Source organism: Agelaius tricolor, unplaced genomic scaffold, assembly GCF_023055355.1.
Source record: "Agelaius tricolor isolate 1412-34295 unplaced genomic scaffold, bAgeTri1.0.p SCAF_140, whole genome shotgun sequence".
Taxonomy (NCBI): domain Eukaryota; kingdom Metazoa; phylum Chordata; class Aves; order Passeriformes; family Icteridae; genus Agelaius; species Agelaius tricolor.
This window is the reverse complement of record NW_027269400.1, coordinates 78,712-100,129: the sequence shown is the minus strand read 5'-3', so window position 1 is coordinate 100,129 and position 21,418 is coordinate 78,712. Positions and strand designations below refer to the sequence as shown.

At 58.6% G+C, this 21,418-nt stretch overlaps 1 protein-coding gene across 2 annotated transcripts in view; it reads right to left on the bottom strand.

Moving 5' to 3' along the window:
• The window catches only part of SPTBN4 (spectrin beta, non-erythrocytic 4), a 44,602-nt gene that overhangs the window by 16,016 nt on the left and 7,168 nt on the right, over positions 1 to 21,418 (bottom strand). For both annotated transcript variants that reach the window (XM_071420426.1, XM_071420427.1), the window contains exons 9-21: positions 20,567 to 20,754; positions 19,460 to 19,577; positions 19,221 to 19,379; positions 16,987 to 17,289; positions 16,746 to 16,896; positions 14,446 to 15,316; positions 14,222 to 14,359; positions 12,574 to 13,330; positions 10,641 to 10,843; positions 9,066 to 9,156; positions 4,503 to 4,655; positions 2,410 to 2,679; positions 790 to 1,014 (exon numbers count right to left, since the gene is read on the bottom strand). In XM_071420426.1, the coding sequence (XP_071276527.1) occupies positions 790 to 1,014; positions 2,410 to 2,679; positions 4,503 to 4,655; positions 9,066 to 9,156; positions 10,641 to 10,843; positions 12,574 to 13,330; positions 14,222 to 14,359; positions 14,446 to 15,316; positions 16,746 to 16,896; positions 16,987 to 17,289; positions 19,221 to 19,379; positions 19,460 to 19,577; positions 20,567 to 20,754 (3,627 nt within the window). The remainder of the gene's footprint in view (positions 1 to 789; positions 1,015 to 2,409; positions 2,680 to 4,502; positions 4,656 to 9,065; positions 9,157 to 10,640; positions 10,844 to 12,573; positions 13,331 to 14,221; positions 14,360 to 14,445; positions 15,317 to 16,745; positions 16,897 to 16,986; positions 17,290 to 19,220; positions 19,380 to 19,459; positions 19,578 to 20,566; positions 20,755 to 21,418) is intronic.

Below are 21,418 nucleotides of genomic sequence, written 5' to 3'. Positions count from 1 at the left end.
TCCATCTCCATCTCCATCTCCATCTCCATCTCCATCCCATCTCCATCCCCATCCATCTTCATCTTCATCCCATCTCCATCTCTGCCCCATTCATTGCAAACTCCATCCCATCTCCATCCAATCTTCTTCTCCATCTTCAATCCCATCTCCATCTCCATCATCTCCATCCCATCTCCATCATCTCCATCCCATCTCCATCATCTCCATCTCTATCCCATCATCTCCATCCCATCATCTCCATCATCTCCATCCCATCTCCATCCCATCTCCATCTCCATTTCCATCTCCACCCCATTCACCTAAAACTCCATCTCATCTACATTACATCTCCATCATCTCCATCTCCACCCCATCTCCATCCCATCTCCATCATCTCCATCATCTCCATCTCATCTCCATCATCTCCATCATCTCCATCTCATCTCCATCCCATCTCCATCATCTCCATCTCTATCCCATCATCTCCATCCCATCATCTCCATCCCATCTCCATCTCTACCCCATTCACCTAAAACTCCATCTCCATCTCCATCATCTCCATCCCATCATCTCCATCCCATCTCCATCATCTCCATCCCATCTCCATCATCTCCATCCCATCATCTCCATCCCATCTCCATCATCTCCATCCCATCTCCATCATCTCCATCCCATCATCTCCATCCCATCTCCATCATCTCCATCCCATCTCCATGCCATCTCCATCTCTACCCCGTTCACCTCCACCCCCTTCTCACCTCCACCTCCACCTGCACCTGCACCTCCACCCCACCCCACCGCGATACTCACCACCTCGTCCTCCAGCTCATGGCTGACCTGGTGGACCTCCTTGGAGGCCAGCAGGATCCTGCGGCGCTCCTTGAGGGGCTCGATGAGGCGCACGATGCGCGTCCCCACCGCGCTCTGCCGCTCGCCCACCGCCTCGCGCCCGGCCGCCTGCGCCGGCAGCGCCGCCGCCTGCGCCTGCAGCTCGCCCACCTCCTTGTACCACTCCTCCACCTGCGACTCCATCGTCTGCGGGACACGAGGGGTGGCAGGGTGGCCGCCGTGCCCGGGGTGGGACCTACAGCACCCAGGGTGGAGCCTTCCTCCCAAAAAAATGTCTTGGCCCCACGATGTGGTGGGCCTGTAATTTGGTGTCCACCATAACCTGGTGGAGAGCCCCATCATGTGGTGTCCACCATAACCTGGTGGTGACGCCCACCATTTGGTGTCCACCATAACCTGGTGGTGACCCCCATCATTTGGTGTCCATCATAACCTGGTGTCACCCTCCAGAATTTGGTGTCCGCCATAACCTGGTGGTGACCCCCATCACGTGGTGGGCACCATAACCTGGTGGTGACGCCCATCATTTGGTGTCCTGGTGTCACCCCCCATCATTTGGTGTCCACCATAACCTGGTGGCGACCCCCATAACGTGGTGTCCACCATAACCTGGTGGTGATCCCCATCATTTGGTGTCCACCATAACCTGGTGGTGACCCCCACCCATCATTTGGTGTCCACCATAACCTGGTGGCGACCCCCATAATGTGGTGTCCACCATAACCTGGTGGTGATCCCCATCATTTGGTGTCCACCATAACCTGGTGGTGACCCCCACCCATCATTTGGTGTCCACCATAACCTGGTGGTGACCCCCACCCATCATTTGGTGTCCACCATAACCTGGTGGTGATCCCCATAATGTGGTGTCCACCATAACCTGGTGGTGACGCCCATCATTTGGTGTCCACCATAACCTGGTGGAGACCCCCATAATGTGGTGTCCACCATAACCTGGTGGAGACCCCCATAATGTGGTGTCCACCATAACCTGGTGGAGACCCCCATAATGTGGTGTCCACCATAACCTGGTGGCAACCCCCGTCATTTGGTGTCCTGGTGTTACCCCCCATCATTTGGTGTCCCTCATAATGGGGTGCCCGCTACAATCTGGCGTCTACCACAATCTGGTGTCCACCATAACCTGGTGTCACCCCCCATCATGTGGTGTCCATCATAACCTGGTGGCACCCCCATAATGTGGTCTCCACCACAATCTGGTGTCCACCATAACCTGGTGTCCCTCATAATGTGGTGTCTCCCCCAACTCCTGCTGTCCCCCCATCCCCTGCTGTCCCCCCATCCCCTGCTGTCCCCCAACCCCTGGTGTCCCCTCAACCCCCAATGTCCCCCCAACACCCAATGTCCCCCCAACCCCCAATGTCCCCCCAGCCCCTGGTGTCCCCCAACCCTTGGTGTCCCTCAACACCCAATGTCCCCCCACCCCCTGCTGTCCCCCCAACACCCAATGTCCCCCATCCCCTGCTGTCCCTCATCCCCTGCTGTCCCCCACCCTCGGTGTCCCCCACCCCTCGCTGTCCCCCAACCCCTGCTGTCCCCATCCCCTGCTGTCCCCCGCACCTGCAGCCGGTTCAGCTGCCGGCTGACGCTGCGCAGGTCGGCGGTGCCGGTGCCCCCGACGCTCTCCAGCTGCTCCTCGAGCCGGCCCAGCCGCGCCTCCACGTCGGCGAAGCTCCGCGCCAGGCGCTCGGCGGCCGCCGCCTCGGCCAAGCGCCGGCTCCGCGCCTGGCTGGTGCTCTCCAGCTCCTGCCAGCATCTCCTGAGCTCCTCCAGCTGCCGCCGCACGGCCCCGCTCAGCTCCGGCTTGGCCTGCACCAGCTCCTCGCCTTCCTGGGGGCGCGGCTGGGCTCAGGTGGGGCTCCAGAAGCCACCTCCAATTTGGGGCCGGGGTGGTGGGGGGAGTCAGGGTGGGACAACCAAAATTCATCACAAATGGGTTGGGGAGATGTTGGGGGAGATCCTCACCTTCCTGGGGATGGGGTCTGGGGGCAAGGTGGGGACCCCAAAATTGATCTCGAGGGGTTGGGGAGAGGTTGGGGCAGCTCCTCATGTTTGGGGATGGGGTTTGGGGCAAGGTGGGACCCCAAAATTGATCATGAGGGGTTGGGAGATGTTGGGGCAGCTCCTCGCCTTCCTGGGGGCGCGGCTGGGCTCAGGTGGGGCTCCAGAAGCCACCTCCAATTTGGGGCCGGGGTGGTGGGGGGAGTCAGGGTGGGACAACCAAAATTCAGCACAAATGGGGTGGGGAGAGGTTGGGGGAGATCCTCACATCCTGGGGTGGGGTTTGGGGGCAAGGTGGGACCCCAAAATTGATCTCGAGGGGTTGGGAGATGTTGGGGCAGATCCTCCCCCTCTCATTGGGGTTATGGGGTCAAGGTGGGGTTTGGGGTCAAGGTGGGACCCCAAAATTCATCGCAAATGGTTTGGGGAGGTGCTGGGGGAGCTCCTCAGGTTCTGGGGTTTGGGGGCAAGGTGGGGACCCCAGGATGGATCTGGGGGGGTTGGGGACGTGGGGGGGGGACACAGGGGGGACAACGGGGGGGAGGGGACAGGAGGGGAGGGGACACGGGGGGGGGTGGGGGTGACACCATGGGGGGGGTGACAAACAGTGGGGGGGGACACGAGGGGGGGACAGGTGTGACATGGGGGAGGTGACACAGGGCGGGTGACACTGAGGGGGTGACACAGGGCAGGTGACACAGGGAGGGTGACACAGGGGACACAGGGAGGGTGACACGGTGGGGGGTGACACACAGGGGACACAGGGAGGGTGACACGGGGGGGGTGACACAGGTTGGGGACACACTGGGGGGGGGATGTGACATGGGGGAGGGGACACGGGGCTGAGGGTGACACGGGGGAGGTGACACGGGGGGGGTGACACGGGGGGGGGGGTGACACGAGGCGTGGGGGGTGTGACACACGGGGGGACACCATGGGGGGGTGGGGGGGTGGTGACACACGGGGGACACCGTGGGGGAGGGCGGGGGGTGGTGACACGAGTGGGGGCGACACAAGGAGGAAGGGGGGAGGGGGGGGGTCGTGACGCCTCGTGTGGGGGATGGGAGGGGGGGGCGGGGGCCAAGGACGCAACCAAAAATGAGGGGGGGGAGGAGGGGGCGGGGGCCAAGGACGCAACCAAAACTGAGGGGGGGGACGAGGGGGCGGGGGCCAAGGACGCAACCAAAAATGAGGGGGGGGAGTGAAGGGGGCGGGGCGGGGACCAACGACGCAACCAAAAATGCGGGGGGGGGGGGGGAGTGGAGGGGGGCGGGGGCCAAGGACGCAACCAAAAATGAGGGGGAGTGGAGGGGGCGGGGCGGGGCCAACGGCGCAACCAAAAATGGGGGGGGGGGGAGGAGGGGGCGGGGCGGGGGCCAACGGCGCAACCAAAACTGCGGGGGGGGGAGGAGGAGGGGGCGGGGGCCAAGGACGCAACCAAAACTGAGGGGGAGTGAAGGGGGCGGGGCGGGGGCCAAGGACGCAACCAAAAATGAGGGCGGGGGGGGAAGCGGGGGCTGCAGCAACGCGCGCGTGGGGGGGCGGGGGAGAGAGGGGGAGGGGCAGCGCGCCGGTATCACCCCCCCCCCCACCCCCCCCACCCCCATTTCCATTCCTCCCCCGCGCCCCCCCCCCCCCGTCCCGAATGGAACCTTCTCGATCCTCTGGAGCCACTCGCGGTTCTGCGCCAGCTCGGCCAGGAACGCCGGGTGCTGCAGCCACGGCTTGGGCGGGGGGTCCCGCGGGGGGGGGTCCCGCGAGGGGTCCCCGGCCATCAGCGCCTTCTCGCGGGTCCACGCATGGAGCTGCGGGGGCACGGCCAGCGCTCCGCTTTGCGACCCCCCCAAATTAAAATAATAATAATAAAATACCCACCTAACCCCCCCCCCAAATGAATTGGGAAGAGCCGCCTGGTTTTTGATTAAAAAAAAAAAAAAATTCAAAAAAAAAAATCCTAAAAATTGGGAGGATTCTCCTCTGTTTTGCTAAAAAAAAAATTAAATAAATTACCCCCAAAAATTGGGAAGAGCCGCCTGTTTTTTGATTAAAAAAAAAATTAAATAAATTAAAAAAAAAGAAATTGGGACGAGCCGCCTGGTTTTTGATAAAAAAAAATTAAATAAATTAAAAAAAAAATTGGGAAGAGCCGCCTGTTTTTTGATAAAAAAAAAAAAAAATTAAAAAAAAAATCCTAAAAATTGGGAGGATTCTCCTCTGTTTTTGATAAAAAAAATATTAAAATAAATTTCCCCACAAAAAGAAATAAAATTGGGAAGAGCCTCCTGTTTTTTGATTAAAAAAAATTAAATAAATTAAATAAATTAAAAAAAAATTGGGAGGATTCTCCTCTGTTTTGATAAAAAAAAATTAAATAAATTTCCCCCCACAAAAAAAAAAAAAAAAATTGGGAAGAGCTTCCTGTTTTTTATCGAAAAAAAATTTAAATAAATTCCCCCCCCCAAAAAAAAAAAAATAATTGGGAGGATTCTCCTCGGTTTTTTTTCTAAAAAAAAAAAAAAAAAATCAAAATAAATTACCCCCCCTCTCCAAAAAAAAAAAACCCAAACCAACTCAGGGGCCTCCTCTTTTTTTCTAAAAAAATCTAAATAAATTTTCCCCCTCCGCTAAAAAAATACTTCAGGGGCTTCCTCTTTTTTTCTTAAAATAAATCAAAATTAAATAAAATTTCCCCCCTCCAAAAATAAATTTCGGGGCCTCCTCTTTTCTCCTTTTTGCCCCAAAAAGAGAAGAGGGAAAGGGGGCGAGGAACCCCCCAGATTTCCCCAAAAAAAACCCAAAAAAAGGGGAGGGGAGCCCTCAAAAAATTCAAAAAATAAACGAGGGTACCCCCCCCCAAAAAAAAAACCAAACCTCAAAAAAATCCCCAAAAATCGGCGAGGGAAACCCCAAAACAACCCCAAAAATACCGGAGGGGACCCCCAAAATAATCCCCAAAAAAAAAAACCCCAAAAATAACCGAGCCCCCCCCTTCCCCTCCCCCTTCCCCCAAAAAAATTAAAAAAACGGAAAAGGCGCGAGGAGCCCCCTCCCCCTCCCCCTCCCCCCTTTTTTTTTTCCCCAAAAAAGCGGCGGATTTGGGGTCGGGAGGGTCGGGGGAGGGGGGGTGAGGATGAGGATGGAGGAGGGGGATGGAGGAGGAGGAGGAGGGGATGAAGATGGAGGAAGGAGGAGGAGGAGGAACGGGGGGGATGATGGAGGTGATGGAGGAGGAGGATGAAGGAGAAGGAGGATGAGGATGGCGGCGAAGGAGGGAGAGGAAGGCTCCGGAGGCTGCGGGAGGAGGCCGAGGAGGATGAGGAGGATGAGGAGGGTGAGGATGAAGGGGCCGGCGCGGGCTCTCCCGGCCGTGATGCAGCAGATCCCGGGCGGAGCGCGAGCGCCGGATGAGCCCGAGGAGACGCGGCCAAAAAATCCCCGCAGCGGCGGGGGAAGCGGCGCCGAGCCCGGAATGCCCCGAATCCACCCCAAAATCGCCCCGAAAACTGCTCAGGATTCACCCCAAAATCGCCCCGAAAACCGCCCCGAATGCACCCCAAAATCACCCCGAAACTGCTCAGGATTCACCCCAAAATCCACCCCGAAACTGCCCCGGATTCACCCCAAAATCCACCCCGAAACTGCTCAGGATTCACCCCAAAATCCACCCCAAAATCCACCCCGAATCCACCCCAAAATCACCCCGAAACTGCCCCGGATTCACCACAAAATCCACCCCGAAACTGCCCCGAATGCACCCCAAAATCCACCCCGAATGCACCCCAAAATTACCCCAAAAACTGCCCCGGATTCAGCCCAAAATCACCCCAAAAACTGCTCAGGATTCACCCCAAAATCCACCCCAAATCCGCCCCCAAAATCCCCACAACATCCACCCAAAATCCACCCCAAAATCACCCTAAAATCCACCCCGAATCCACCCCAAAATCACCCCGAAACTGCTCCGGATTCACCCCAAAATCCACCCCAAAAACTGCTCCGAATTCACCCCAAAATCCACCCTGAATTCACCCTAAAATCCACCCCAAATTCGCCCCCAAAATCCCCACAAAATCCACCCCAAAATAACCCTGAAACCGCCCCAAATCCACCCCAAAATCCCCCCCAAATCCACCCCAAAATCCCCACAAAATCCACCCCAAAACTGCCCCAAATCCACCCCCAAATCACCCCGAAACTGCCCCGGATTCACCCCAAAATCCACCCCAAAAACTGCTCCGAATTCATGCTAAAATTTACCTCAAATCCAACCTAAAATCCACCCCAAATCCACCCCCAAAATCTCCACTAAATCCACCCCAAATCCACCCCAAAATCACCCCGAAACTGCTCCAAATTCACCCTAAAATCCACCCCAAATCCGCCCCCCAAATCCCCACAAAATCCACCCCAAAATTACCCCAAAGTCATCTCGAAACCACCCCAAATCCACCTCAAAATTCACCCCAAATCCATCCCGAAATTCACCCCAAATCCAACCCCCAAAATCCCCACAATATCCACCCCAAAATCCCCCCGAATTCACCCCAAAATTACCCCAAATTCACCTCAAATCCATCCCAAAATGACCCCGAAATTCACCCTAAATTCCACCCCAAAATCCCCACAATATCCGTCCCAAAATTATCCAAATTCCACTCCAAAACCACCCCAAATTCATCTCAAAACCACCTCAAAACCCACCCAAAATCCACCCCAAATTTACCCAAAACCACCCCAAAATCCACCCAAAGTCCACTCCGAATTGACCTCAAAATTCACTCCAAATCCACCCCAAAATCCATCCCAAAATCACCCCAAATCCCCACAAAACCACCCCAAATCCACCCCAAAATCCATCCCCAAAATCCCCCTAAATTCCACCCTAAAACCACCCCAAAATCCACCCCAAAATCCATCCCAAAACCACCCCAAATCCATGCAAAATCCATCCCCAAAATCCCCCTAAATTCCACCCCAAATCACCTCCAAAATCCATCCCAAATTCATCCCAAAATCCCCCAAAACCACCCCAAATCCATCCCAAAATCCACCCCAAATTCATCCTAAATCTGCTCCCAAATCCCCCCAAAGCCACCCCAAATCACCCCAAAATTCACCCCCCAAAACCCCCCTAAATTCCACCCCAAATCACCCCCAAAATCCACCCCAATATCCCCCAAAACCACCCCAAATCCATCCCAAAATCCCCCAAAACCACCCCAAAATCCACCCCAAAATCCCCCAAAACCACCCCAAATCCACCCCAAATCCATCCCAAAATCCCCCAAAACCACCCCAAAATCCATCCCCAAAATCCCCCTAAATTCCACCCCAAATCACCCCCAAAACCAACCCAAAATCCCCCAAAACCACCCCAAAATCCATCCCAAAATTCACCTCAAAAATCCCCCCTAAATTCCACCCCAAATTCGCCCCTAAATCCCCCAAATTGACCCCAAACCCAACCCCAGATCCATGGGGGGACATCTCGGGGCTGAGGCATCTCCTGGGATGGACCAGGCAGGTCCCACCCCAGCTCCAGCGAAGCCTCCTGAGATGCTGAGGAACATCTTGAGGAACCCCAAGAGTCTTGGAGACCCCCAAACCCAACCCCAAATCCATGGGGGGACATCTCTGGGGTCACCGAGTTCCTGGCATGGTCCCACCCCAGCACCAGCGAAGCCTCCTGAGATGCTGAGGAACCCAAAGAATCTTGGGGACCCCCAAATCCAACCCCAAATCCATGGGGGGACATCTCTGAGGAACATCTTGAGGAACCCCGAGGGTCTTGGAGACCCCCAAATCTGACCCCAAATCCATGCATGGACCACAGAAGGTCCCACCCCAGCACCAGCGAAGCCTCCTGAGATGCTGAGGAGCCCCTGTGACACCTTGGGGACCCCCTGGCCCAACTCTGGGGGAGATTTTTGGGGTCTCCCCCCCCAACCCCAAACCCCACCGAGGGTGACCCGGGGTGGAGCCCACCACGGACCAGGAGGTGACACCAAGGGGTGGGGGGGTCTGACCACCACCCCCAGCAGCACCTGCAGGAGAACCTGGAGGAGAACCTGGAGGAGAAACCACCCCCACCATGGAGGACCTCGGGGAGGGGTCTCGGATTTGGGGGAGGGGTCTCGGATTTTGGGGGAGGGGTCTCGGATTTTGGGGGAGGGGTCTCGGATTTTGGGGAGGGGTCTCGGGAGGCGGGGCCTGACCTCTCGGCAGTCCTGGAGGAACCTCTGGAGCTCGAGGTGGTCCTGGAGCCGCCGCGTCCACTCCTGGGCCAGCTGGTGGTTGCGCTGGCTCCTGCCGGGGGTGACCCCCTAATTAACCCCTAATTAACCCCCAATTAACCCCCAATTAACCCTTAATTAACCCCCAATTAACCCTTAATGAACCCCTGAATCAGAGGGGAAACTGAGGCACGGGTTCCATCTGGGATCCACCAGAAAATCCAGACCTGACCTCGTTCCTGGGGGCTTCTGGGTGGGGTTTTGGGTCAAATTTTGGGTTCCTGGGTGGAGTTTTGGGTTCCTGGGTGGAGTTTTGGGGGTTCTGGGTGGAGTTTGGGGTTCCTGGGTGGAGTTTTGGGGTCCTGGGCGGAGTTTTGGGGGTCCTGGGTGGAGCTTTGGGGTCCAGGGTGGAGCTTTGGGGTCCAGGGTGGAGCTTTGGGGGTTCTGGGTGGAATTTTGGGGTTCCTGGGTGGAGTTTTGGGGTTCCTGGGTGGAGTTTTGGAGGTTCTGGGTGGAGTTTTGGGTTCCTGGGTGGAGTTTTGGGGTTCATGGATGGAATTTTGGGTTTCTGGGTGGAATTTTGGGTTCCTGGGTGGAGCTTTGGGTTCCTGGGTGGAGTTTTGGGGTCCTGGATGAAGTTTTGGAGGTTCTGGGTGGAGTTTGGGGTTTCTGGGAGGTGTTTTGGGGTCCTGGGAGAAGTTTTGGGGGTTCTGGGTGGAATTTCAGGGTCCTGGGTGGAGTTTTGGGGGTTCTGGGTGAAGTTTTGGGATCCTGGGTAGAGTTTTGGGGGTTCTGTGTGGTTTTGATGGGTCTTAGGGGGAGTTCTGGGGTTCCTGGGTGGAATTTTGGGGTTCCTGGGTGGAGCTTTGGGTTCCTGGGTGGAATTTTGGGGGTTCTGGGTGGAGTTTTGGGGTCCTGGATGGAGTTTTGGGGTTCCTGGATAGAATTTTGGGTTCCTGGATGGAATTTTGGGTTCCTGGGTGGAATTTTGGGGTTCCTGGACGGAATTTTGGGTTCCTCAATGGAATTTTGGGGTTCTTCGATGGAATTTTGGGTTCCTGGATGGAGTTTTGGGGTTCCTGGGGAGAGTTTTTGGGTTCCTGGATAGAATTTTGGGGTCCTGGATGGAATTTCAGGTTCCTGGGTGGAATTTTGGGGTCCTGGATGGAATTTTGGGTTCCTGGGAGGAGTTTTGGGGTTCTGGTTGGAATTTTGGGGTTCCTGGATGGAATTTTGGGTTCCTGGATGGAATTTTGGGGTTCCTGGGTGGAATTTTGGGTTTCTGGATGGAGTTTTGGGTTCCTGGGTGGAATTTTGGGTTCCTGGATGGAATTTTGGGGTTCCTGGGTGGAATTTTGGGTTCCTGGATGGAATTTTGGGTTTCCTGGATGGAATTTTGGGGTTCCTGGATGGAGTTTTGGGGTTCCTGGATGGAGTTTTGGGGTTCCTGGATGGAATTTTGGGTTCCTGGATGGAATTTTGGGTTCCTGGGAGCTGCTGGTGGCTCCGGGGTGCTCCTGGTGCCTCGGGGGCTCTCCAGGCCATGGTGGCACCTACTTGGCCCGAAGCTCCTCCATGGCCTCGGCCACGCGGTCGCTGTGCAGGTTGCGCTGGCGCCGGAGGCTCTCGCCGGCCTGCAGGACCAGCTGGACCTTCTGCAGGTTCAGCTCCAGCGTGGTGGTGAAGTCCTTGTGCTTCTTCAGCGCCTTGGTCACCCCTTCCACCGTGTCCGGCAGCTCGGCGTGGGCCAGGGTGGTCTCCTGGGAGGGTTTGGTGGGGCCGGTGAGCTCTGCCCGGCCCTTGGGGCCACAGGAGCTCCACCAGGAGCTGCTCCCACCCCAGTCCATCGCTGGAGACCTTCTGCAAACCGTTCCCACCACCCAAAATCTTCTTCTACTCATCTCCACCGACCAGGACCTTCTGCAAACCGTTCCCACCACCCAAAATAATCTTCTACTCATCTCCATCGACCAGGACCTTCTGCAAACCGTTCCCACCACCCAAAATCTTCTTCTACTCATCTCCATCAACCAGGACCTTCTCCCACCATGGTCCCCATCACCCATCCATCATCTCCATCAACCAGGACCTTCTCCTAACCATTGTCCCCATCACACCTCCATCATCTCCATTGACCAGGACCTTCTCCCACCCATGGTCCCCATCACCCATCCATCATCTCCATCAACCATGACCTTCTACCATCCATTGTCCCCATCACCCATCCATCATTTCCATTGACCAGGACCTTCTCCCACCCATTGTCCCCATCACCCATCCATCATTTCCATTGACCAGGACCTTCTCCCACCCATCATCCATTCACCATCTCCACCACCCCAGACCTTCTCCCACCATTGTCCCCATCACCCACCCATCATCTCCATCGACCAGGACCTTCTAACTATGGTCCACATCACCCATCCATCATCTCCATTGACCAGGATCTTCCAACCATCATCACCATCATCCACCCATCATCTCCACCACCCCAGACCTTTTCAGACCTTCCCAGACCTTCAGGCACCCCAGACCTTCTCCCACCCATGGTCCCCATCACCCACCCATCATCTCCACCACCCCAGACCTTCTAACTATGGTTCCCATCACCCATCCATCTTCTCCATCAACCAGGACCTTCTCCCAGCCATGGTCCACATCACCCATCCATCATCTCCACCACCCCAGACCTTCTCCCACCCATTGTCCCCATCACCATCCATCATCTCCATTGACCAGGACCTTCTCCTAACCATCATCCCCATCATCCATCCACCATCTCCATCAACCAGGACCTTCTCCCACCCATGGCCCCCATCACCCACCCATTATCTCCATCAACCAGGACCTTCTAACTATGGTCCCCATCACCATCCATCATCTCCATCGACCAGGATCTTCTAAAAATCATCCCCATCATGCATTCACCATCTCCACCACCCCAGACCTTCTCCCAGCCATGGTCCCCATCATCCACCCATTATCTCCCTCAACCAGGACCTTCTCCTAACCATTGTCCCCATCATGCATCCATCATCTCCATCAACCAGGACCTTCTCCCAACCATCACCCATCCATCATCTCCACCACCCTGGACCTTCTCCCACCCATTGTTCCCATCACCCATCATCATCTCCATGAACCAGGACCTTCTCCCAGCCATGGTCCCCGTCACCCATCCATCATCTCCATTGACCAGGACCTTCTAACCATCATCCCCATCATCCATCATCATCTCCATCGAGGACCTTCTCCCACCCATCACTCATCCATCATCTCCATCGACCAGGACCTTCTCCCACCCATTGTCCCCATCACCCATCATCATCTCCATTGAGGACCTTCTCCCACCCATCACCATCCACCATCTCCACCACCCCAGACCTTCTCCCATCCACCATCTCCACCACCCCAGACCTTCTCCCACCCCACCATCTCCACCACCCCAGACCTTCTCCCACCCCACCACCACCTCCTGCTGCTCCCAGACCTGGTTGTAGAGGCTGTTCTGGCACTGCTGCACGTCCCTCAGGAAGAGGTGGAAGACGTGGGACTGCACCAGGAGCTCCCTCCTCATCTCCCAGCTCTGCAGGAGCTTCCCCCAGCCCGCATCCAGCTTCTGCAGCCACTGCTGGAGGGACAGGTAGGGCACCTCCATCTCCTCCAGGGCCAGCAGCTCGCTGGCCGCCTGGATCTTGGCGTAGTCCTCCTCGTAGCCGTTGATCTCCTCCTTGAGGGCCACGTGCACGTTCAGCAGCCTCTCGGCCTCGGCCAAGCTGTCGGGGACCTCCTCGGAGCCCACGGCCGCTTGGGTCTTCACCAGCCAGCCCAAGAAGTTGTCCAGGTCCTGGATGAACTGCTGGAGGCGGCCGGCGATGGTCAAGGTGTCCTCGCAGCCCTGGAGGGCCCTCTTGAGGTTGTCCCACTCCTCGCTGATCTCCTCGAAGGGCAGCAGGATCTCCAGGGCGCGGCCGGGGTGGGCGGCGGCCAAGGCCTCGCCCTCCTGCTGGAGCTCCACCAGCCGCGGCTCCAGGACCACCAGGGCGGCCTCCATGGTGGACAGGCGGCGCTGCAGGGCCAGGACCCCGCCCAGGTCGCTGCCGCCGGACTGGGTGGCCTCGATGGCTTTCCTCTTCTCCCGCACCTGCGCCTTCATCTCGCTGCACTCCAGGAGGAAGTTCTGGATCTTCAGCACGGAGCTCAGCTGGCTCTTCTTGCTCTCCACCAGCTCCACCACCCGGTTCCAGCTGGGGACGGGGACAGGAGTGGGGTGAGGCCCTGCCGGAGCTGGGATGGGGCCCACCAGGATCAGGGATGGGCTGGGAATGGTGGCCTGGAGACCTGGACCCCATGGGGACGTCCCACCACTGGAGAACAACAGGATGGGGGTCTCCAGGCAGCCCCACACAAAGCTGCCCCCACCAAGGAGACCTCAAGAAGGTTGAGATCATTTCAGGACCTCCAGGATGGGCTTGGACCATTGTCCTGGAGGAACATCTCACCACTGGAGATCCCCACAGGATCCTGGGGCCCACCAGGATCAGGGATGGGCTGGGAATGGTGGCCTGGAGACATGGACCCCATGGGGACATCTCACCACTGGAGAATCACGGGTTGGGGGTCACACAAAGCTGCCCCCACCAAGGAGACCTCAAGAAGGTTGAGACTCATTTCAGGACCCCCAGGATGGGCTTGGACCATTGTCCTGGAGACCTGGACCCCATGGGGACGTCCCACCACTGGAGAGGTGGAACCCATGGGGACGTCCCACCACTGGAGAATCATGGGTTGGGGGTCACACAAAGCTGCCCCCACCAAGGAGATCTCAAGAAGGTCGAGACTCATTTTCAGAGCTCCAGGATGGGCTTGGACCATTGTCCAAGAGGTGGAACCCATGGGGACGTCCCACCACTGGAGAACCACAGGTTTTGGGGTCTCCAGGCAGCCCCACACAAAGCTGTCCCCACCAAGGAGACCTCAAGAAGGTTGAGATCATTTCAGGACCTCCAGGATGGGCTTGGACCATTCCTGGACCCCACAGGGACATCCCACCACTGGAGAGCCACAGGCTGAGAGTCTCCAACCCCACCAAGAGAGACCCCAAGAAGGTCAAGGTCCACCTTGGACCATGCCCGTACCGGCTGTTGAGGTGGTCCTGGCAGGAGCGGACCTCATCTGAGCTGGGGTGGCCACCATCCACCAGCTGCTGCACCACCTGGTTGACGTCCAGGATGCGCCCCATGACGCTGTTCATCTCCTGGTCCAGGCTCTCAAACCTGCGCAGAAGGACACGGGCGGGTCCACCACAGCACGGAGAACCTCGGCCACCCGAGGAAACCTCGGCCACCCGACCCCGCCCCACCTGTGCTGCACCACCTCGACCTCATCCAGCTCCTCGGGCACCTCCATCTTCTCCAGCCACTGCTCCTTCTCGTCCACCCACACCTCGCAGGCGTGCACCTCGCTGAACATGCGGTAGACGGCCAGCGCGTCCTGCAGCCACTGCGTCCTCAGCACGGCCACCTCGGCCACCTCGCCGTAGAGCTGCTCCACCTCCACCACGCGGATCTGGATGTCCACGCCCTGCCGGTGGTCGGGGGCCAGCAGCGCCAGCTGCTTGCGCAGGGCCAGGACGGCGGCGCGGTGCTTCTCCACCTCGTCCACCACGGCGCGGTGCTTGCGCAGCAGGGCCTGGCTGGAGTAGTCGTCGTGGCCGAAGTCGTCGCTGGACACGATGCGGTAGATGTCCTGCAGCCAGGCCACCAGGTCGTCCGTCTCGGCGCTGAACTGGAAGAAGTTCAAGGCGTCCTCCAGGCGCTGCTGGTGGAGCCCCGTGATCTCCTCCAGCTTCTTCCACCTCAAGCAGACTTCTCGCATCTTCTCCTGGATGCCCACGGAGCTGAAGGACTTCTTGGCCAGGATCTTCTCGCCTTTCTTCATGGTCTGGTGGAGCAGAGCCCGGCGGTTGCCCAGCTCGCCCAGCATGGTCTTGTGTTTGTTGGTCAAGGTCAGGACGCTGCTGAGGTCGCGGCCGCAGCTCTTGGCCGCCAGGATCTTCTCCTTCTCGCGGATCCAGGCCTCGGCCTCCTCCATCTCCTGGAAGAAGGTCCAGAGCTGGCGCGAGTCCTCCAGCTCCTTCCTCCTCTTGGCCGCCAGCTCCTCCAGCTCCTCCAGGCACGTCTGGACGTGGTTGACGCGGTTGCAGATGATCTGGGGGTCGCAGGGTTGGTAGCCTGGGCCGGGAGAAGGGGCTCAGATGGTGGCACCGGGTGGCCGAGGGTCACCGGCCACGGAGGTGTCCAAGGAAGGACCGGACGTGGCCCTTTGGGCTCTGGTTGGACTCAAAGATCTCAGAGGGTTCTGTGGGGACTCTTGTAGGTGGCCCACCAGGACCTTGGGTTGACCTTTCCATGGCCCACCAGGACCTTGGGTTGCCCTTTCCATGGCCCACCAGGACCTTGGGTTGACCCCTCCATGGCCCACCAAGACCTTGGGTTGACCTTTCCATGGCCCACCAGGACCTTGGGTTGACCCTTCCATGGCCCACCAGGACCTTGGGTGGACCTTTCCGTGGCCCACCAGGACCTTGGGTTCACCTTTCCATGGCCCACCAAGACCTTGGGTTGACCTTTCCGTGGTCCACCAGGACCTTGGGTTGACCTTTCCATGGCCCACCAGGACCTTGGGTTGACCTCTCCATGGCCCACCAGGACCTTGGGTTGACCTTTCCGTGGCCCACCAGGACCTTAGGTTGACCTCTCCATGGCCCACCAAGACCTTGGGTTGACCTTTCCATGGCCCACCAAGACCTTGGGTTGACCTTTCCATGGCCCACCAGGACCTTGGGTTGACCCTTCCATGATCTACCCAAAACCTTGGGTCAACCTTTCCATGGGCCACCAAGATCATGGATTGAACCTCCCACGGTCCAACAAACCTCAGCTGACCTCTCCATAGCCCACCAAAACCTTGGTTGACCCTTCCACAGCCTACCAAGATCTTGAATGGCCCTTCCATGGTCCATCAAGACCTTTCCTGACCTTCCATGGTCCATCAAGACCTTTCCTGACCCTCCCATGGTCCATCAAGACCTTGCCTGACCCTCCCATGCTCCATCAAAGCCATGGCTGACCCTCCCATGGTCCATCAAAACCATGCCTGACCCTTCATGGTCCATCAAAACCATGCCTGACCCTCCCATGGTCCATCAAGACCTTGCCTGACCTTCCATGGTCCATCAGACCCTTCCCTGACCCTCCATGGTCCATCAGGACCATCCTGACCCTTCCATGGTCCATCAAGACCTTGCCTGACCCTCCCATGGTCCATCAAGACCATCCTGACCCTCCATGGTCCATCAAGACCTTGGCTGACCCTCCCATGGTCCATCAAGACCTTGGCTGACCCTCCCATGGTCCATCAAGACCTTGGCTGACCCTCCCATGGTCCATCAAGACCTTGGCTGACCCTCCCATGGTCCATCAGGACCTTGCCTGACCCTCCCATGGTCCATCAAGATCTTTCCTGACCCTCCCATGGTCCATCAAAGCCATGCCTGACCCTCCCATGGTCCATCAGGACCTTGCCTGACCTTCCATGGTCCATCAGACCCTTCCCAATGCCAACCACCCCCTGGTCACCCACGCCGGTGGCCCCCGTTACCGTCCAGCTCCGAGAACTTGAGCGCGGCGGCGTTGAGGGCCTGGACGCGCTCGGTCTGCGCCGAGATGTCGGCCTCCAGCAGCCCGTGCTTCTGCAGGAGGTCCTCAACCTCCAGCAGATGCTTCCCCAGATCCTTGGAGACCAGAAGAACCTGCAGGGGGAACACCCAAACGGCGTCACCCGGCACCGCCGCCGGAATTTTTGCCGGCGCCGCCCGAGATCTCCTCCGGCGGCGCCGCACCTGCATCTCCTCCATCCAGTCGATCATGTAGACCATCTCCTGGAAGATCTTCTGCAGGGCCAGGTTCTGCTCGAGGCGGGCGCGGCGGGCGCGCACCAGCTCGGTCAGCAGCGCCCACTGGCGCAGGATGTTGTCCTTCTGCGCGCCGATGCGCCGCGTGTCGTAGTAGCCCTCGGACTCCATCTCCAGGGCCAGCTCCACCACCACCTGGATGCGCTCCTGGTACGAGGAGATGTCGGCCTCGATGGCCTCGTGCTTCTTCATGGCCGCCTCCACCGCCGGCAGGTCGTAGCCGAAGTTGTCCTGAAGGGGGAGATGGACAGGGGTGGGGTGGGGTCCTCAGCGGGCAAGGAGGAGTTGAGGAGGTCCCACCAGAGCTCCATGGTCAAGGAGGTCCCACCAGAGCTCCATGGTCAACGAGAAGGTCCCACCAGACCTCCATGGTCAATGAGGAGGTTGTGGAGGTCCCACCAGCCCTCCATGGTCAATGAGAAGGTCCCACCAGCCCTCCATGGTCAATGAGGAGCCCAATGAAGTCCAATCTCCTCTCCATGGTCAAGGAGGTCCCACCAGAGCTCCATGGTCAAGGAGGAGGTTGTGGAGGTCCCACCAAAGCTCCATGGTCAATGAGGAGCCCAATGAGGTCCAACCCCCTCTCCATGGTCAATGAGGAGGTTGTGGAGGTCCCACCAGCCCTCCATGGTCAATGAGGAGGTTGTGGAGGTCCCACCAGCCCTCCATGGTCAATGAGGAGCCCAATGAGGTCCAACCCCCTCTCTGTGGTCAATGAGGAGGTCGAGGAGGTTCCACCAGAGCTCCATGGTCAAGGAGGTCCCACCAGAGCTCCATGGTCAATGAGAAGGTCCCACCAGAGCTCCATGGTCAATGAGGTCCCACCAGAGCTCCATGGTCAAGGAGGAGGTCAAGGAGGTCCCACCAGCCCTCCATGGTCAAGGAGGAGTTGAGGAGGTCCCACCAGAGCTCCATGGTCAAGGAGGAGGCCAATGAAGTCCAACCCCCTCTCTGTGGTCAATGAGGAGGTCAAGGAGGTCCCACCAGAGCTCCATGGTCAACGAGAAGGTCCCACCAGAGCTCCATGGTCAATGAGAAGGTCCCACCAGACCTCCATGGTCAATGAGGAGGTTGTGGAGGTCCCACCAGAGCTCCATGGTCAATGAGGAGCCCAATGAGGTCCAACCCCCTCTTCATGGTCAAGGTGGACCCACCAGTCCACCATAATCAAGGAGGTCCAACCCCCTCTCTGGGGTCAATGAGGAGGTCAAGGAGGCCCCACCACCTCTCCATGGCCAATGAGGACACCAATGAGGTCCAACCCCCTCTCCACGCTCAAGGAGGTCCCACCACCTCCCCATGGCCAATGAGGACACCAATGAGGTCCAACCACCCCTCCCCTGCTCAAGGAGGCCCCACCACCTCTCCATGGTCAATGAGGAGCCCAATGAGGTCCAACCCCCCTCTCCATGGTCAAGGAGGTTCCACCAGTCCTCCATGGTTGAGAAGGTTCCACCCCCCTCCATGGTCAATGAGGTCCCACCACCTCCCCATGGTCAATGAGGACACCAATGAGGTCCAACCCCCACTCCATGGCCAGGGAGGAGGCCAATGAGGTCCAACCCCCTCTCCGTGGTCGAGGAGGTTCCACCAGACCTCCATGGTCAAGGAGAAACTCAGAAGGTCCAACCACCCCTTGCCTGGTCAAGGAGGTCCCACCAGCTCCCCACGGTCAATGAGGAGGTCAAGGAGGTCCCACCAGACCTCCATGGTCAATGAGGAGGTCAAGGAGGTCCCACCAGCCCTCCATGGTCAAGGAGAAACTCAGAAGGTCCAACCACCCCTCACCTGGTCAAGGAGGCCCCACCACCTCTCCATGGCCAACGAGGAGCCCAATGAGGTCCAACCCCCTCTCCACGCTCAAGGAGGAGGTCAGAGATGTCCAACCACCCCTCCCGTGCTCAAGGAGGCCCCACCACCTCTCCATGGTCAATGAGGAGCCCAATGAGGTCCAAGCCCCTCTCCATGGTCAATGAGGAGGTCGAGGAGGCCCCACCACCTCTCCATGGTCAATGAGGAGCCCAATGAGGTCCAACCACCCCTCCCCTGCTCAAGGAGGACCCCGATGAGTTCCCACCATCCACAACGAGGTCCCCCCACCCATCCACACCACGCTGCTCACCCCCACCCCGCCCAGGGACTGTCCCAGCCCCAGGCCCCACCTGCGAGACCAGGCGCTGGTTCTCGTTGAGCCACGTCTCCCTCATGACGGCCTTGTGGTCGAAGCGCTGGGCCAGCAGCTCCAGCTTCTCCTGCCGGATCAGCTCGTTCCTCAGGGCCGCCTCCCGCTCGTGCTCCGCCTTCTCCAGGCAGGTCCAGGCCTGGCGGGTGGGGACACGGGGTCACGGGGGGGTCCCCAACGCCGGCGGGGCGTGGTGGGACTCCATCTCCACGTGCTCACCTTGTTGATGTCGGAGATGCTCTTGCCCTCGCTGGGCACGTAGAGCTTGCGGTTGGTGGCGCGGAGTTTGCTCTGGATGGTGAAGAGCAGCACCTCGAGGTTCCCCTTCTCCTGGAACCTGCGGGGTGGCACCGGTGGGGAGGTCCCTGTCACCGCCAGCGCGGGCTGGGACGTCACCACTGTCCCTGTGGTCACCACCATGAGCCGGGACGTCACCACCACCCCTGTGGTCACCACCATGGGCTGGGACATCACCACCACCCCTGTGGTCACCACCGTGAGCTGGGACATCACCACCATCCCTGTGGTCACCACCGTGGGCTGGGACATCACCACCGTCCCTGTGGTCACCACCAAGAGCTGAGACATCACCACCGTCCCTGTGGTCACCACCGTGAGCTGGGACATCACCACCGTCCCTGTGGTCACCACCACCATGAGCTGGGACATCACCACCACCCCTGTGGTCACCACCACCATGAGCTGGGACATCACCACCGTCCCTGTGGTCACCACCATGGGCTGGGACATCACCACCGTCCCTGTGGTCACCACCATGGGCTGGGACATCACCACCATCCCTGTGGTCACCACCGTGGGCTGGGACATCACCACCATCCCTGTGGTCACCACCATGGGCTGGGATGTCACCACCGTCCCTGTGGTCACCACCGTGAGCTGGGACATCACCACCATCCCTGTGGTCACCACCACCAAGAGCTGGGACATCACCACCATCCCTGTGGTCACCACCATCACCACCAGTTTGGGTGAAGTGGGGCCTCCCCATCACCACCCTGACCATGACCACCACCACCATCACCACCACCCATGTCCCACTGCCACCAGTTTGGGCTGAAGTGGGACCTCCTCAACACCACCACGATGAACTGGGACCTCCTCACCACCCCTCAGGTCCCATCCACCACCACTTTGGGTGGAACTGGGACCTCTCCACCACCACCATGACCATGACCACCACCATGACCATGACCACCACCCATGTCCCAGTGCCCCCAGTCTGGCTTGAACTGTGACCCACCCACCACCACCAGCAGCAGCAGGCTGAGGTCCCACCCCACCAGCAGCCCCGCAGGAGGTCCTCACTTGACCGGTTTCTCCAGGGTGCAGAAGGCGGTGAAGGCCTGGAGCTGCTGCTGGACGCCAGTCAGCGAGTTGGCGAACTTCTGGTTGGTGATGATGGTGATGGTGTGGTGGATCCAGGCCAGCAGCTCGGCCGCCAGCGCCTCGTAGCGCGCCGTGATGGCCGCGATCTCCATCACCTGGTCCAGCACCTGGTGGGGTTTGGGGTGGGCTTGGAGGTCCTGCAGGAACCCCCCCGAGAACCACCTGGGGCCGGAGGGGTCACCAGGGTCCGGCCAGGCCGGTGGGTGGACAAGGGATGGACAAAGGGATGGACAAGGGATGGACAAGGGATGGACAAAGGGATGGACAGAGGGATGGACAGAGGGATGGACAGAGGGATGGACAGAGGGTGGATAAAGGGATGGACAGAGGGATGGACAGAGGGATGGACAAGGGATGGACAGAGGGATGGACAGAGGGATGGACAGAGGGATGGACAAAGGGATGGACAAGGGATGGACAGAGGGATGGACAGAGGGATGGACAGAGGGAGGATGGGACATCCAGGGACAATGGGGTGGACAGAGGGATGGACAGAGGGATGGACAGAAGGATGGACAGAGGGATGGACAGAGGGATGGACAGAGGGATGATGGGACATCCAGGGACAATGGGGTGGACAGAAGGATGGACACAGGGATGGACAAAGGGATGGGACATCCAGGGACAATGGGGTGGACAGAGGGATGGACAGAGGGATGGACAGAAGGATGGACAGAGGGATGGACAGAGGGATGGACAGAGGGAGGATGGGACATCCAGGGACAATGGGGTGGACAGAGGGATGGACACAGGGATGGACAGAAGGATGGA